This window comes from Semicossyphus pulcher, unplaced genomic scaffold (assembly GCF_022749685.1).
Source record: "Semicossyphus pulcher isolate SPU_LCO1_2020_fin unplaced genomic scaffold, fSemPul1.0.p SCAF_20, whole genome shotgun sequence".
NCBI classification, from domain to species: Eukaryota; Metazoa; Chordata; class Actinopteri; order Labriformes; family Labridae; genus Semicossyphus; species Semicossyphus pulcher.
Window position 1 is genome coordinate 887458 of NW_027211694.1, and position 14949 is coordinate 902406.

At 47.0% G+C, this 14949-nt stretch overlaps 1 protein-coding gene across 1 annotated transcript in view; it reads left to right on the forward strand.

The window, feature by feature from the left end:
- The window catches only part of phf21b (PHD finger protein 21B), a 71293-nt gene that overhangs the window by 21184 nt on the left and 35160 nt on the right, over window positions 1–14949 (forward strand). The window contains exon 2 of the mRNA XM_069671428.1: window positions 11679–11720. Coding sequence (XP_069527529.1) covers window positions 11679–11720 — 42 coding nt within the window. The remainder of the gene's footprint in view (window positions 1–11678; window positions 11721–14949) is intronic.

Sequence of the window (14949 nt, forward strand, 5' to 3'; positions counted from 1 at the left end):
TCTGCGTCTCCTCCTCTGCTTTGAAGTGGAGTGTGTTGTCTCTCCTCTGGTCGTGGCGTATCCTCTGGGGAGCCTCTGAGCCCTCTCTCAGACCCCTCCCTCTGACTCGCCGTCTCCGAGCTTTGAAGTGAGGACGGTTCAGCCACAGCAGATGCGTTCATGGACCTGTAAATCACACGCTCGCTGTTAATTCAGCACTATGATCAGGGTGTTGTTCCCGCTCGGTGCTCGGAGGGTCTCTGAAGTTTGTCTCTCAGTCACACAGCAGGAAACATTTCAGCAGCTGGAGCTACGACAGGTGTCCGTTACATTTCTGTTAATGAACGGATGAATCGTCGCTCTGTGTTTCTCTGTCAGTATTTATGGAAGCGTTAGTTCTTCATGAGCTCTTTCCGACACCAGAGAAGTGAACGCGGCTCGTCTTCAGTCGTTATAATCTCACCTGTACAGTCAGATCAGTGAGTCACCTGTCTGTCTTTTTAAATCAGTGTGAACGTGAAGCAGACGTGAGTTAAAGAGATGAGACGGAGGATTCTTTCTCGCCTGAGATCAGATTTTCGAGGTGTGAAAGTGACCTGAATCCTCCTCTTGAGCACTTTGTTGTTTTGTGTTGAAAGTACAACCTGTAAACTACACACCTTTGTGTGCATGTGTGCAGGCCTGTGTGTGTGTTACGTAATCACATGGGGAGTAGAGGAGGACAGAGTGAACCTGAAGCCTGCGATGCAGCTTGTTTCTAACGTGTAAAAGAAGCAGGCCTGTAGCTGAAGTGTGTGTGTGTGTGTGTGTGTGAGTGTGTGTGCGTGTGTGTGTGTGAGAGTGTGTGTGTGTGAGAGTGTGTGAGTGTGTGAGTGTGTGTGTGTGTGAGAGTGTGTGAGTGTGTGAGTGTGTGTGCGTGTGTGCGTGTGTGTGTGTGTGTGTGTGTGTGTGTGTGTGTGTGTGTGTGTGTGTGCAGACTCAGAGATGGAGGACAGAGACTGTTTAATTCTGATTTCACTCCTCGTTCCGATGCAGCTATTTCCAGCGGCGCGCTGAGGACAGAAGGCCCGGGTACGTTTCAGATAATGAAAACAGCATCCAGCGGTGAGCGGCTCCTTTCATCCTCCCGCTGTTAGCTCGTTATTGCTCGAGCGCTCTGTTAAGACATTAAGTCGAGAAGTGAGAGCGCAGAGACGAGAGAGAGAGAGAGAGAGAGAGATGTGTCTGTGTGAGTCACTCACCTAAAAATATCAGCCATATTCCTCCCGTTCTGTGCCGGGGCGCTCTGACCTGTGAGTCACAGCTTCACACGGAAAGGTTGGGAGGCAGCCGGCGTTCAGAGGGAACCTGGTGATCCGACCGAGGAGACGACGTTCGTCAGGGGAGAGGGCCGAGCAGGCTGCAGGCGGGCGACAGACTCGGAGCCGCAGGACAGGTGGAGAGAGACGAAAACACCGAGCTGGGACGGTCGGAGCAACTTCACAGGCCTGAAACAAAATGGCCGCCTTCTGCTCGCTCTGTTTTTAGAGACGCTTTGAACTCACATTGTGCACATTGCTTTATAAGTCTTACAGAAGAACACAAATGTATATTTTCCTGCTGGATGAGAGCGAGTACAGACACCATGTGACACCATGTGACACCATGTGACACCATGTGACGGGCGTGATGTGATGACCTGTGCTCAGCATACATCTGACATTTAACCCTCACAGGCTGACACATGAAGAAGGTCATCATGAAGAGCACTAAACACGATGCTCAGACAAGATAACAGTCACACGTTACATATTATTATAGTATCTACCTGTTAAAGTGTGATATGAGTCGTCTCCACGACAACGGGAGGAGGTCTCGCCTAAACAACAACTCAAGTTTAAACCGACCGAGCGCCTGCAGGACGCTGGCTGTGTCTGTGTCCTGTCATCTGGTTATAAAAGACACAGTTACACGCAACGCCTCACAGCGAGAAGGTTCCTGGTTTGATACCCGGTTCAGGCGTAGTGGGTCAGAGACATGCTCGTTAGGTTCACTGGTGACTCGCACTGTAGGTGTGAAAGGTGGTCTGTCTCTGTGTGTCAGCCCTGTGATTGGCTGGTGACCTGAGGTGTAACCCCGCCTCTCGTCCAAAGACAGCTGGGATAGGCTCCACCCCCCCGACCCTGAGCAGGGTAAGCCGTGTAGCTGATGGATGGATCTCTTCCAAACAACTCAGAACTCTTTCATTCATCTTGTCTTGATGTTGTAGTGCAACACTTTGAGCTGGGTCTTAGCGAAGGTGTGACCTCGACTGAGGAGTGGACCTAAGTCGTGACCTTGTGCACTCAGAACATGAATCTGGATTGTTGGTCTCTTCCAGGAGACACGCTTAGCTGAACACACCTGCTGAGACCTTTGCGTCTCCTCTCGCCCAGGCTGACACGTCCACGTGGTCGTTTGTCCTCAGATATTCTAATTAAAAACACCTGCCGCCTTTTCTGAGTCTGTCTGAATAATAAAGAGTTCAGATGTGAGCAGACGTCAGAGACAGGCTGTGACAGTTTGTTACCTGAAGACCTCTGAGGTTCAAACCCCGCTCGGATCGTTTATTCATATTTCTGTCCTCTGACCAACGGGAACAACGCAGCTGATAAATGACAGTCGCATCCCATGAGCCACCTGTGTGTTTGTTTCCTCTTGTTCCAGCCTGAAGAGGCTCCGGAGCTGCAGCAGTAAAGTTTAAGTGTCTGAATGTCTGTTCGTTTCCTGTGCTTCCTTCTGCAGTCTGAGCCACACCGTCGTTGTTCCTGAGGCCGCGATGTTAAATAAGATGCTTGTGGAAGCAGCACCTGCAGTCAGAGACACATCTCCACTCTGTGTCTGTGCTTTCTTATCGTTAGCGAGCAGCAGGATCTCTGTTTCCAGCCTCGACAGTGATTTGTTGTTCTCCTCTGCCTGTTCGGCCTCTTTTCTCTCTGCTGCAGCCAGAAGATGGCATGGTTCGTATGCAGTCTCCTCTCAGACTCCTCGCTATTATTAGCCCTGCCATGCTTTAAATGTGTCTGTAAATAAACCGCTGCGGTTGGAGCCGGGCCTCGCTGTGCAGAAGCAGCACACAGATGCAAACATGCAGCACGTAGAGCTACATGACAGTTTATTGCCGTGTCAGTGGCTGATGATTGTGATCCAAACGGAGAAGGGATTTCCTGGTTTAGCTCAGATTTAAAGCCGAGGATGCGTCACCTTCTCTCTGCCAAGACCTTTTTTTTTGACACATTTGGTTGCCTGCAGGGCGCCGTCGACAAACACTCAGGTTTTTATCTCTCCGGTCTTCAGGACGGAGGAGAGAGCGGCAGCCACAATTTGTGCAAAGGCAATGACACGCTGTGGCTGGATAAAGAGCTACATGTGAGGAATTAAAAGCAGGAGCAGAGAGAGGCCTGAATGGAAATGTGTCTCATCGGGCCGTCGGAGGAGAGAATATGTTTGCTTAATCACGTCTCTCTTCTAAAAGCTGCAGCCAAGTTGCCTGGTAACTATAGAGCCGCGCAAATCTTTGACTTTATGATAATTTAACAAAAGCAGCCAGAAAGTGTTTGAAAATCCAAATTCAAGGCCTTAAAGCGTCCTTGAATGCAGCGTCAGTGTTCCCTGTAGGAGTTTCACTTTGATCCATTTACATATTGAGATCAGACTTTAAACACGCGCTTCACTCTTTGATTAGATTAAGTGTAGAATATGTTAATCATCTTAAATCAAGTCCCCAAAAAGTGCTTAAATTAACCTACATGCAGCGTGTGCATAATGTGTACAGCTCTGTGTCCTCTCAGGTTTAAAGAGTGTTTATGGATTTTTACACACATTTACATCTTTAAACCTCTTAAAACACTTCCTCACACCGAAAGATCCTTTTTACAGCTAAACCAGGGCGAACTCAACGCCTCGAAATGTCCTTGAATGCAGCATTTAAATAATTTATTCAGTGTTATTTTGCTTTCAGATCAATATTTATATCCATTTGCTTATTCTTTAACCAGAAACAGACGTTACACTGTTCTCTGCAAAGCCACCAGACTCCATTGACAAAACCATGAATTTAAGCTCGGTGAACAAGGGAGTTGTTGGTCTACTGCTGCTGCTTTTGGGAAGGCTGTTTGTTATTTTGTGCTACACAAATATTGTGTTGTATCTGAGCTAACCATTTAACACCGAGGTCGCACAACAACACAAACTAATCGACTGATCGAGGCAGCAGTAGACTAATAACTCCTCCTGTGTTCTGTGAGCTTAAATCAGTGTTTTTCTGAATGGAGTCTGGTGTGTCTGCAGAGAGCAATGTAACGTCTGTGTGTGGTTAAAACAATCATCTTCCTCTGTAACAAAAAGGTCTATCTCTGTAGGGATCCTTTCTGTCATGTTGTCACACACTTAGAAGAACAATCTGAGCCTGTCAGTGGAAACAACAAGAACTTCAGTGGACGCACTAGCTGTTTGTTTGCATCACAATATACAAAAACAGGTGAAGCAGGTTTGAATATGTCAAAGTTATCTTCTTTAAAGTACTGGAACATGTGGATTATCTAAATTGAAGGCTTAAAAAATCATGTTTGATGCATTTGCAACGAGAATCAGAGTTAAAGTTGTTGCTTTTCACAGCGTCTGTGAGTGAGATCTTTATTTGCATTTTCACATCCATTTACATCCTGAAGGAGAGTCAGTGTGATCCACAGGTCACCATTAACCCACAGCAGCTCTGAATAACATTAGCAAAGCAGTTAAAAGCTTTGGAAACTGTTTACAGTGTGAGTTTGTAAATGATCCATAATATCTCATATACAGGGAGGATGTAAAGCACCACACAGGTGTCCCTGAACTTCTCAAAATGTCCCTGAAATAATCTGAAAATCTGACAGACCCAGACGTGACTTTGTTTCTTGTTTACCTGACGTGACGTAAACTGTAAAATGTGATCACCTTTAATCTCCAGCAGCAGAAGTTCAGGTGACGACTGTGAACAGGAGGTTTTTCTTACTTTAACCTTGAGACGAAGGGCGGTCGTGTTAAGAGCACTAAAGACGTGTTGTGATTTATTCTTCTGTTTGTGTGTGAGTGACGTCTGTTCCTGGAGAGACGAACACAAACGCACAAACAGTTCATCAGAAGCAGCTAGATAAACACCTGACTAATCTGAATGGAGTTTGGTTTGGAGCTGCTGCTGTTGTTTTGGGGTTAAATTTAGCCGTGGAGGGTCCGTCCTTGTGCTGCCAGTCAGGCGCTAACAAAGAGCGCTGAGTAATAAATGGGACTTTAATTTGTTTTTCTCCGACAAGGTCGCCGTGAGTGATGGGTGAAAGGCATCATGGGATGTAGTGTTGGAGTGAAGACGGGGGGGAAACGTGCGGAGGGGGCGATAAAAGCCTCAATTTACATCGATGTGTTTGTAGAAGCTTAAATCTGCAGAATCTACAAGGTAGTTCTGCAGAGAGAAGTCAGTCCTCTGATTTTCTTTACAGTACATGAATGCATCAAAACAAGAGGAAGGGAGGACTGAAGGAAAGGTGGAAGGAGACAAGGACCTGCTTGTGGAATGCTTGTTGTCTCCATGGCAACAGGCAGATGAGGCTTATGGGTGCTGTAGTATTAGGAGCATTCTGAGGCACCAAACCTCAGCTAAAAAAAGCAGGATTTAGCAGAAATGCAGTTTCTGTTGGTTGTTGAGAGTTTCTTTTGTAAGAGATGAATATGAGTTATCTGTGTACACTGTGTGGCAGGAAGTGTGTGTGGACACTCCTTTGTATGCATGCTTTGGCATGCTTGTGTGCGTCTTTGTTTTTCCTTGTTCGGTCTCAACCTCCAGTCTTAGTTCTGCAGCATCTCTAATCCTGGCACTTGGCCTGTTTTCAGCAGCTTTAACAGTGAACCCCTCACAGAATATGGAGCACGAGTCCTAGTCTGCAGGATTTCAGTCCAGAGTCCAGAGGTTGAACTCCAATTAAGTGGGCTCCTCTCTGCTGCAGAGGTCACTGCAGCTGTCCTTACTTCCTGATAAGCGCTCGTCGTGTTGCAGCCTGAGACGTGTGTGCGACCAGCCGGCAGTGCTGCGTCTCCTCTGCCCTCTGACATACACTGTGTTTACATGTAGCCTGTCAGGGAAGCAGCTGCTCTGTTAGCACGCGTGTGGAAACCTAAACGCTGCAACAGGAAGTTAATGACAAAGGCAGTGTGAGGATCAGTGCGGCTGCAGGAGAAGAAGAATAGAGGAAGACGAATGACTGTACTGTGCAACGAGTTTTATTTTACAGTCTGACATTTCAGCTACCTCTGTAAATGTATTCAAATTAATTTCCCATTATGGCCGTGCTTATCGGAGGCCGCAGAGACGTAAACAAAGATGCGGACAAAAGCAATTAAAAATAAATGGGGTTTGGACAGAAGAGCCCCAGAGAAGGAGATAAAGGCAGAGACAGTGTGGAGCTGCAGAGAGTCCGAGCTGCTGCTGCTGCCCACATTTCATTCTTTATTTCTGTCCCGACTGTTGTGGACTTTTTGGTTCCCGTCCTGCGGCGTCATCACACTAAACGGCCAAATTAACCCAATTATTTGGAGCGCGCTGAAGTGGCGCTGCTGCCTGCGGGCGCTGAGTTCTTTCTGTTCGTCCATATCGTCTCTACAGCTCCAAGCTAACAGTGTGTGTGTGTGTGTGTGTGTGTGTGTGTGTGTGTGTGTGTGTGTGTGTTCAGCTCGCATTATTCATCGGTCAGCTGAATCCGTGCCTGCAGAGGGAGAGTGATTACTGCGCGGCTTTGCTTAATGAAAAATAATGACTCGCCTGCCACAGAGTTTTTTTGTGTTGGGGCTCTTTAGCGTGAAACCGGACTGTACCTGACTGCAGCTCCGTGTCAGAGGGAGGCTCAGACATGAAAGAAAACCTCTGCACGGTTTGTTCAGCCTTCACAAGAGGCAACAATAGTTCTTAAATGAAGGCCAGTTTCCTTAGCAACATGCCAAATATAACAAGGCTGCTGCTCACATAGAAAGAAAGACACACACTCAGAGGGATGCAGACGGACTGCAGGCCTCGGATCAGACAATTCAGTCTGTAGAACATGCTATTCACATACATGCTAACTCCTGCAGCTCTGCTGCTACAGACGGGCCGCTCAGAACCAGAACAAACACAATGAGCAGTTTGTTTTGTCGTTGTCTTCTGTCTGTCATCAGCTCATTGAATGTACATCACATCTGGGTGTCCCTGACCTCTGTGTGACTCCTCCCCCTCCTCTCTGAGCTCCACATCAGAGGCCCGCTGTGTGGACCTTTAATGTGCCGGGTCTCTCTCTCTTCGGACCAGCTCCGTCTGTAATATCCTGGGCAAAAAGGGGCAGGCTTTTATTTTGAAAAATGAACAGCTCTGGGACTGAATGTGAGACGTCCACCAGGGTTCGGGTGTGTCGTTGTGGACACGTAGAGACCTTAAATGACTGCATACATACAGTTCTTTAAAAAGTGTCAGATATTCTAGGAACACTGAAATACACATCATGAGGTCGCGGCCAGCTTTGGTTAAAAAGGTGATTTAAAACACTTTGACTTCAGTGACAGGTGACTCGAGTAGCAGCAGTAGGTGTTCGTCTCCTGGTCAGCAGGTCTCCGTCCTCACTGTGACGTGTGTTTCCTCCCGTCAGCGCTGTAATGGATTCTGTGTCCGTACACCGACGACTTCCTCCTCATGCGCCGCAGCAGAGACAAAAGACAATTTCATTTACCTGCATCTAATGAAAAGGCAATTTGTCGTGTGATAGGATGGAGATGGAGTGAGACGATGACGTGCACACACACACACACACACACACACACACTCTCGTCCTGCCTGCAGCTTCAGAGCAGAATGAATGAAGCTGTGTCGTCTGCAGCTCCCAGAGGCAAACTGAGAGGCCACACAGCGTCTGCAGCTCCACAGACTCAATCATTTTCTCCACAGTGACCTGTCAGAGAACAGATAGCAGCTCTCTCACTCAATATCAGCCTCCAAAGCTCAGTGTTTGATGCAACTGGAAGCCAATCCACCCGTCTGTATCCTCTGCTTCCCTTGACAAACTGCCCCTGAGATTTAAATGTAATCAGGATTCAGAAAAGGATTTTTTGGTTTAATAACTCAGAACCTGTTTAGACAGGAACTTAGGGTTTCATTTGTCTCTTTCTTAGAAGCAACAGAAGCACAGGAAGTAGCTTGTTTGTTTGTTCAGACACGTGCAGGAAAGATTCATGCTATCGTAATACTTTTTATTCAAGCTGCAGCAACTGTCCACATTTTGCACACTTCCAGGCGGTGCATTAATCAGAGATAAATCTTCTGTTGGTATTTTTAAGATGTTTCTGTGCAGACTTTGTTTCTGATCTGACGAACAGTTCAGCTTTAGCTGTATGATGGTTTCTTACTTTCTAGCTTGGTTGTCTGCGTTTAGCTTAAAAAGATTCTGACGATTTGTTTTGTACATTTTCCAAGAGAATCTGTCGTTCTGTATTTACTTGGTGACAGAGAGAGGTACATTAGAGTGTCTGCAGCATAGATATGCTGCTTTATCTTGTTGTTTGGTGTCATTTGGTCCGAGCGAAGATTGAAACTATTAAATAAAAGAGGCCCGAGGATTGAGCCCTGGGGAACACCACACATGTACAATACGTTTTACATGAGTAAAGAATACATCACTTCTGTTGGTGCATTCCCTCTGAAAAGAACCCCACATCTTTAGACGTTATTTTCTTTAAATTAATCCGTAGTGTAACAAAATGATGTTAAACAGTAATTATTAAATGAGACTTATGTACTCTCTATAAAGATGTCTGATTAGGAAGTGGTTCATAAATTTAAGGCCGACTGCCGCTCCGTTAAAACTAAGCAAAAAGCTTCTTTCTGTAAAAACTGGCAGAGCAGCTGCTAAATTGAGCTTCCAGGAGCTTCGTTTAATTAACATGTAGACACAGTATCCACAGGCGCCCTAAATGATGCTCCAACAGTCATTTCCACTGTAACTAAGTGGCTGTTTCTCCTGCTGGAGCTGTGAATATGTGAGCCACACCTCTAATTGAACACCGGCATGTCAGAGCATGCTTCAGCCTCACGCTGCTGTCGGCTGCTGTCACACCGGGGACCGGGCCTCCTCTTCCTCCAGACCTCCTCGCACCTCCTCCTGCTCCTCAGACAGCTACCTCCAGTCTCCGGTGATTTCTACAACCGACAGCCAGTGTCCAAATGTCAGCTCGCCTGTCTCGGTGCTGGTAAACATGAAACTGTAGACTAGACAAGAACGCTTTCAGTTCTGGACAAAAACAAACACTTTGGAGCAGAAAGACGTCACAGAGGATCTTTGAACACTTCAGATGAGACAACAACGACCGGCTGGTTTGTAGATATTTACAGTTTCTAGAGGAGTCTATGAAAAGCATCGTGCAAACTGTTTCCTTCAATAACTTCTTCATGTTACGAAAGCTGCAGTGAATGTTGTTGCTCCTCAGAGGCGACAGTGTAGATGTTGGTGACCTGGCCAAATGTTGGGTTTACATTAGATCAGACATTTCAGGACCAACTGCTGGAGATCCTTAAAGATCCGCTGTGAACATTTACGCTCCCAAGAGGATGGATCTTGATCCTGTTGGATCTCTTTACCTGCATCCCTGCGCCCCTTTGGGGGCCAGGTGTTTACCTGTGCAACATTTAAAGGACGTGACTTTAGCAGCGCACGCTGACAGAAGTTAAACTTCTTTAATGCGGCTCCAGATTCTCCTCTGGGGTAATTCATGCTCTCCAGGACCCCTTGACCTCCCCTCTCACTCCATCATTTCAACTCTTCTACTCGATCGATAGTTTTGTTTGTGACCAGATGTTTATGAAAGTAATTGCTGGATTTCCATGAGCTCTGCTTTACATATTCATAGTCCCCAGAGGGTCATTATGCAGGACTCTGGTGACCCATGAGCGTTTGTCTCGCACAACCATCAGGCCAAAAAGACCTGAGCAGAAAATGTGGCATAAAACAAGAACGGTCTCCAGAGGATGAGTCCCAAAGATTTACTATTTGTTCTGGCAACAAAATGAAGCCAAAATTTTATCCGTTCTGTTTTCAGTCGTGTTGGATTTTATTTAAGTGTTCTGTGACCTTTGGCTGTGACCTTCAGACGTGAGCCCTGAAACCACCACAGACACGTCTTCCAGATGTTTTGTTAGAGTTGGAGCCGGACTGCACCGAGCGGAGGAGTTTTGGGAGGAAGGAGCTGGAGGCAGCTGGGCAGGTGGCCGTTGTTTCCCACGAGGCTCCACGGTTGCAGCTTTGAGAGATGAAGCCCGTCAGAGTTAGCCAAACAGCGCTAATGCTCTCCCCAGAACGCCTCCCCGTCCAAATGCTAACAAGAAAGCCAAAGCCGGCTGTGTTTGTGTGCATTCTGAACAGATGCTCGGCTGTAAATACGGGGGGGAACGCCATTTGTTTTCATTTTGTTGCATTCAGGGGAAGGGGGAGGATTATGTGGTGAGAGAAAACAGTCATTGAGATGCAGCGAGCAGCAGATTCAGTCTGAGAGCGCTGATCTTTATCGTGTGCCCTGGAAACCAAATATTTAAAGTAAAGGAATGAAGGACGAGTCAAACAGAGAGCGGAGCTGCTGTTAATCCAGAGAGTGCATCAACTCAGACTCAGGGTGTGAGCTCTTTAGAGGAAGTGCTTTCTAACCAGGCGGCGCACTTTTTAAATATGGAGTTTATTTATTCTGATCAGCTGCGTCTTTACTGAGCGACCACATTCTTCCTGCTCTTTTTGTTTTCCTTTAAACTTAGAATAAAAGTCGTCCTCACTAATGTGACTCTGTAGCTGATGCAGTGGTGCTGGAGGTCGTGGAGTTCACCTGCTGGGAGCAGGAGCAGGGAATGAGTGGATGTAGTGAAAGAGGGTTGTGTTTTGTGTTGCAGTAATCTCTGTGTGACGTAGCTCCGCTTCAGACTGCAGCTGATTTAAACCATCAGAGCTCTGAGTCTAAATTCCCCCTGTGTGTGAAGGCGCTGCACACTGAGTGAATCCTCCTGTTTTCATCTGTGTGACCGTCCTCTCTCTCTCCTCGGCCGGGCCTCGGTGTCCCTCTCTGCTCCCCTCACAGCTCCTCACAGATCCACATGTATCCATCAGATTACTGATCCTGCAGGCTGTGACGGCCGCGTCTGAGCCTCCCGAGGACTCGCTGCTGTTTGTTAGTGTTTGTTAAAGCAGCAGGACGAGGAGTCACTGCAGCAGGAAGTCGATGAGACAGAGAGAGGGAAAAAGTTTCCTGATAAGAACCAAGACAGACGTCAGAGGACGAATGAAACAGTCTGCAGGTTACTGAGTTAGTTAGGGTTAGTTAGTGACTCTGCACGCTCCATGTGCAGAGAGTGAGAGTCGGTTTGCATCCATTCAAATGTTTAGAAAAAAGGATCAGTGAACGTTTAACATGCAAACAAACTGAAGTGACGTCTAAATATGTTTGTGTTTCAGGGCATCACAGTTATGAAGCCTGTTGCTATGGTGATAGTGGACTGTTAATATTTTGGCATCAATGTGATGAAATGTGCTGATTCATCAGATGTTTTATTGGCCTGTTCTGCAGGTCGTCTCTGTGGCAGTCCGTCCTCGTGCTTACGATGTGAAACGTTTCATTTAAATTGACTCTGTTTCTTTTTCTGTCTCCTGCAGAACCAGACGTTGTGCAAAGGCCTCGAACTTCAGAATGGACAGGTAAGGAGACTTTTGTTTTGTTTACTGATGACTAGCTGAGGTGGTCAGCGCTGTCGCCTCACAGCTAGAAGGTTCCTGGTTCAAGTCCCGGTTCAGACGTAGTTGGCCTCTCTGTGTGGACTCTGCATGTTCTCCCCGTGCAGGCGTGGGTTCCCTCCGGGTTCTCTTCCTCCCACAGTCCAAACACGTGCTCGTTAGGTTCACGATGACTCTGACTGTAGGTGTGAGTGTGAGAGGCCTGTCTCTGTGTGTCAGCCCTGTGATTGACAGCTGACCTGTCCAGGTGTAACCCCGCCTCTCGCCCAATGACAGCTGGGATAGCCCTGAACAGGTTAAGCGGTACAGGTGATGGAGGACGAGCTGCTGTAACTCGCCTGCAGCTGAAGCATCCAGAGGACAACAAATCGTTGCTTTCAGATTTTTGACTTAATTTTGTTGTTTGTTTGTGAAATATTTTATTGAGTTTCTTTGAGCCTCAAAATATTTCTGAGATGAAGTTTTCTGAGAAGTTTTCCGGAGAAACAGACGGAGACGGACTGCAGATGGTTTAAATCACTGGTTTGATGCGTATTTTGATGCTGTTGGAGGATAAATACAGAATATAGATTTATAAGATTTACATACTTTTGTTTATGTGAACTTATGTGAAGTGCAGCGCTGCTCAGAGTAGAAGTATACGCTGGAAACACACGAGTACAGAACACGTACCTGACGTCTGACGTGCTTCATCAAAAGTATAAAGTTACTTTGACACCAGTTATTATTCTCCTCAGTCTAAAGCTAAAACTCTGAATTAAAAGAATTAAATATTTTGATCCAGAAATAAATCGTCTTCTTTGCACTAAGAACAAAAATTAAGTCGTCTCAGTCGCAGTTTGCACCTGCTTCTCCTCCTCCTCCTCCTCCTCCTCCTCCTCCTCCTCCTCCTCCTCCTCCTCCTCCTCCTCTTCCTCCTCTTGTTGGATTTAGTAAAACTAAGCGGTGCAGTCTCCTCTGTGGCTCCACAGTTCATCTCTGTCCTCTCTAAGTGACAGTGAGCGTTTGTGAGTGCAGGAGAGGAGACGCAGAGAGGAGACACAGGGAGGAGACAGAGAGAGGAGACAAACAGAGGAGACAGAGAGGAGATGCAGAGAGGAGTCAGAGAGCAGTTACAGAGAGGAGACACAGGGAGGAGACACAGGGAGGAGACACAGGGAGGAGATGTAAAGAGGAGACAGAGAGGAGACACAGGTAGGAGACACAGAGAGGAGACGCAGAGAGGAGCAGGGAGCAGAAAGATGGAGATCCATCAGCCGTCACTTTAATGTCAGAGCTTCATTAGGCAGCGAGTCGACCTGGCCTCTGTGTGGCCGCTCGTCCTCCTGCAGGACGGAGGAGGTATCCTCCTCTCTCCTCGCTCACGCCTCTGCAGGAGGAGAAGCTCATTAAAAAGAAGTTTCCTCTGTGATGGAGGATAATTGTTGCAGAGCATCGGCGTGTGTAATCCAGGCTCAGTTTGTTTTACAGCTTTACCTTGTAAATGTGTAAATTTGCATTCCTCCTCCTCGGCTGAGGCAGAGCGAGGAGAGAGAGAGAGAGAGAGAGAGAGAGAGAGAGAGAGAGGGAGAGAGAGGGAGAGAGAGAGAGAGGGGGAGAGAGAGAGAGGGGGAGAGAGAGAGAGAGAGAGAGAGAGGGAGAGAGAGAGAGCAAGGAGAGAGAGAGAGCAAGGAGAGAGAGAGAGTGAGGAGAGAGAGTCATGTGTGAGCCTGCTGGTCCTGATGCAGCACAGCTCACCTGGCTGTAGAGACCTGTCACTGACACGTACACAACAAGCAGTGTTTACAGGAGGGGTGTTACAGGTGTGTTCCTCTGCAGAGCCTGTGTGACCTTTAGGAGCTGACCCCTGGTGAACAGAGACCATTAAAAACCATCATGGTGGCCGCTCTCTCTCTGAGCTTCAGGTCGTGGCGCTCCTGCTCACACAGAGAGTCTGAATATGTTGAGCCTCCTTCCTCCCCTCACTTCCACACCTGCTGTCGGCCATGTTGTCGAGGATCTGTGTGCTGTTCTTCCTGCTGCAGCTAACACAGGAGCTAATTAAAACTGCCTCTTCAGACTCTGCCGTTTGATTCCTTAAAAGTGTTTCCTGCAGAACACAAACAGTAAAACCCCTGGAGGACATCTCGTCCGTATAAGACAGCAGATAAACAAAGCTCCTGCGTGTTTGTGTCTGAAGCTCCAGCGAGTCTAAAGTTCGTCCTCGGGCCTGTTAATGAAGAGGCGGCGGAGCAGCAGCTTCCTGTGTTTCCTCCCTGAGGTGTCATTAAGCCGAGCCGAGCAGCAGATCAATCCTGAGCATCACAATGTGACACACACTGAAGCTGCGTGGCCGTCCTCCGGAGAGCTTCGCTGTTAACACACAGCATCTCCTAAAAACACGGCCTGCTCCTCTCAGCCTCCTTTAGCCCTGAACAACATGTCCCAGCATGCACCAGGACAGCCAGGCTCATCATCACATAGGGAATATCACAGGAATGATCATTGAGAGACTGATTGTTCCTAAAGGAGAGTTTGTTATTTGACAGAGGGAGACTGGACGTAGAGCCGCAGTCTGAGCACATGAGACAGTGTTCCTGTTTCATTCTCCGTCACAGCTGCAAAGATATGTCCTCCAATGAAAAGGTCAGGTGACTGATAATATTCCAAATTAATCTATTAAATTAAATTAATTTTCAGCCTCACAAATGAAAGATTTCCTGCTTTTCTGTTTCTTTAAATCATATTAAATTAAATCTTTTGCTTTTTGGACTGAATTCCCCTTTGGATCAATAAAGTATGTCTCCATCTAAAACCAGACATTCAAACACATGACCATGGTATCTGAAAAGCTCCGGATGATTAATCGATGAATCTGTGAACCAGTCTGCAGATCAGTAAACACAGAACCTGTCGTCTGTGATCCACCATCAGAGCCGAGCGTCTGCTTTTTATTATGTTTCCTTCCTGCTTTTAGACTCTGATCTCTGCTGCCTTATCTGATCCGGTCTGTATCATGTGACCTTCTGTGGGCTCATGGGAAATGTAGTTTGCTACAGGCTGCAAAAGTGCATACTGAATAAAAAATAACAATCATTATCTACACGTGGAGCAAATCTTAGCAAATGTCATCAAACTAACAGGAGGACATTGTGCGTTTTTGGGGACTATTTTCAGCAGCGGATGAATCCACAGTTGGTGCTGTAGTGAGTCT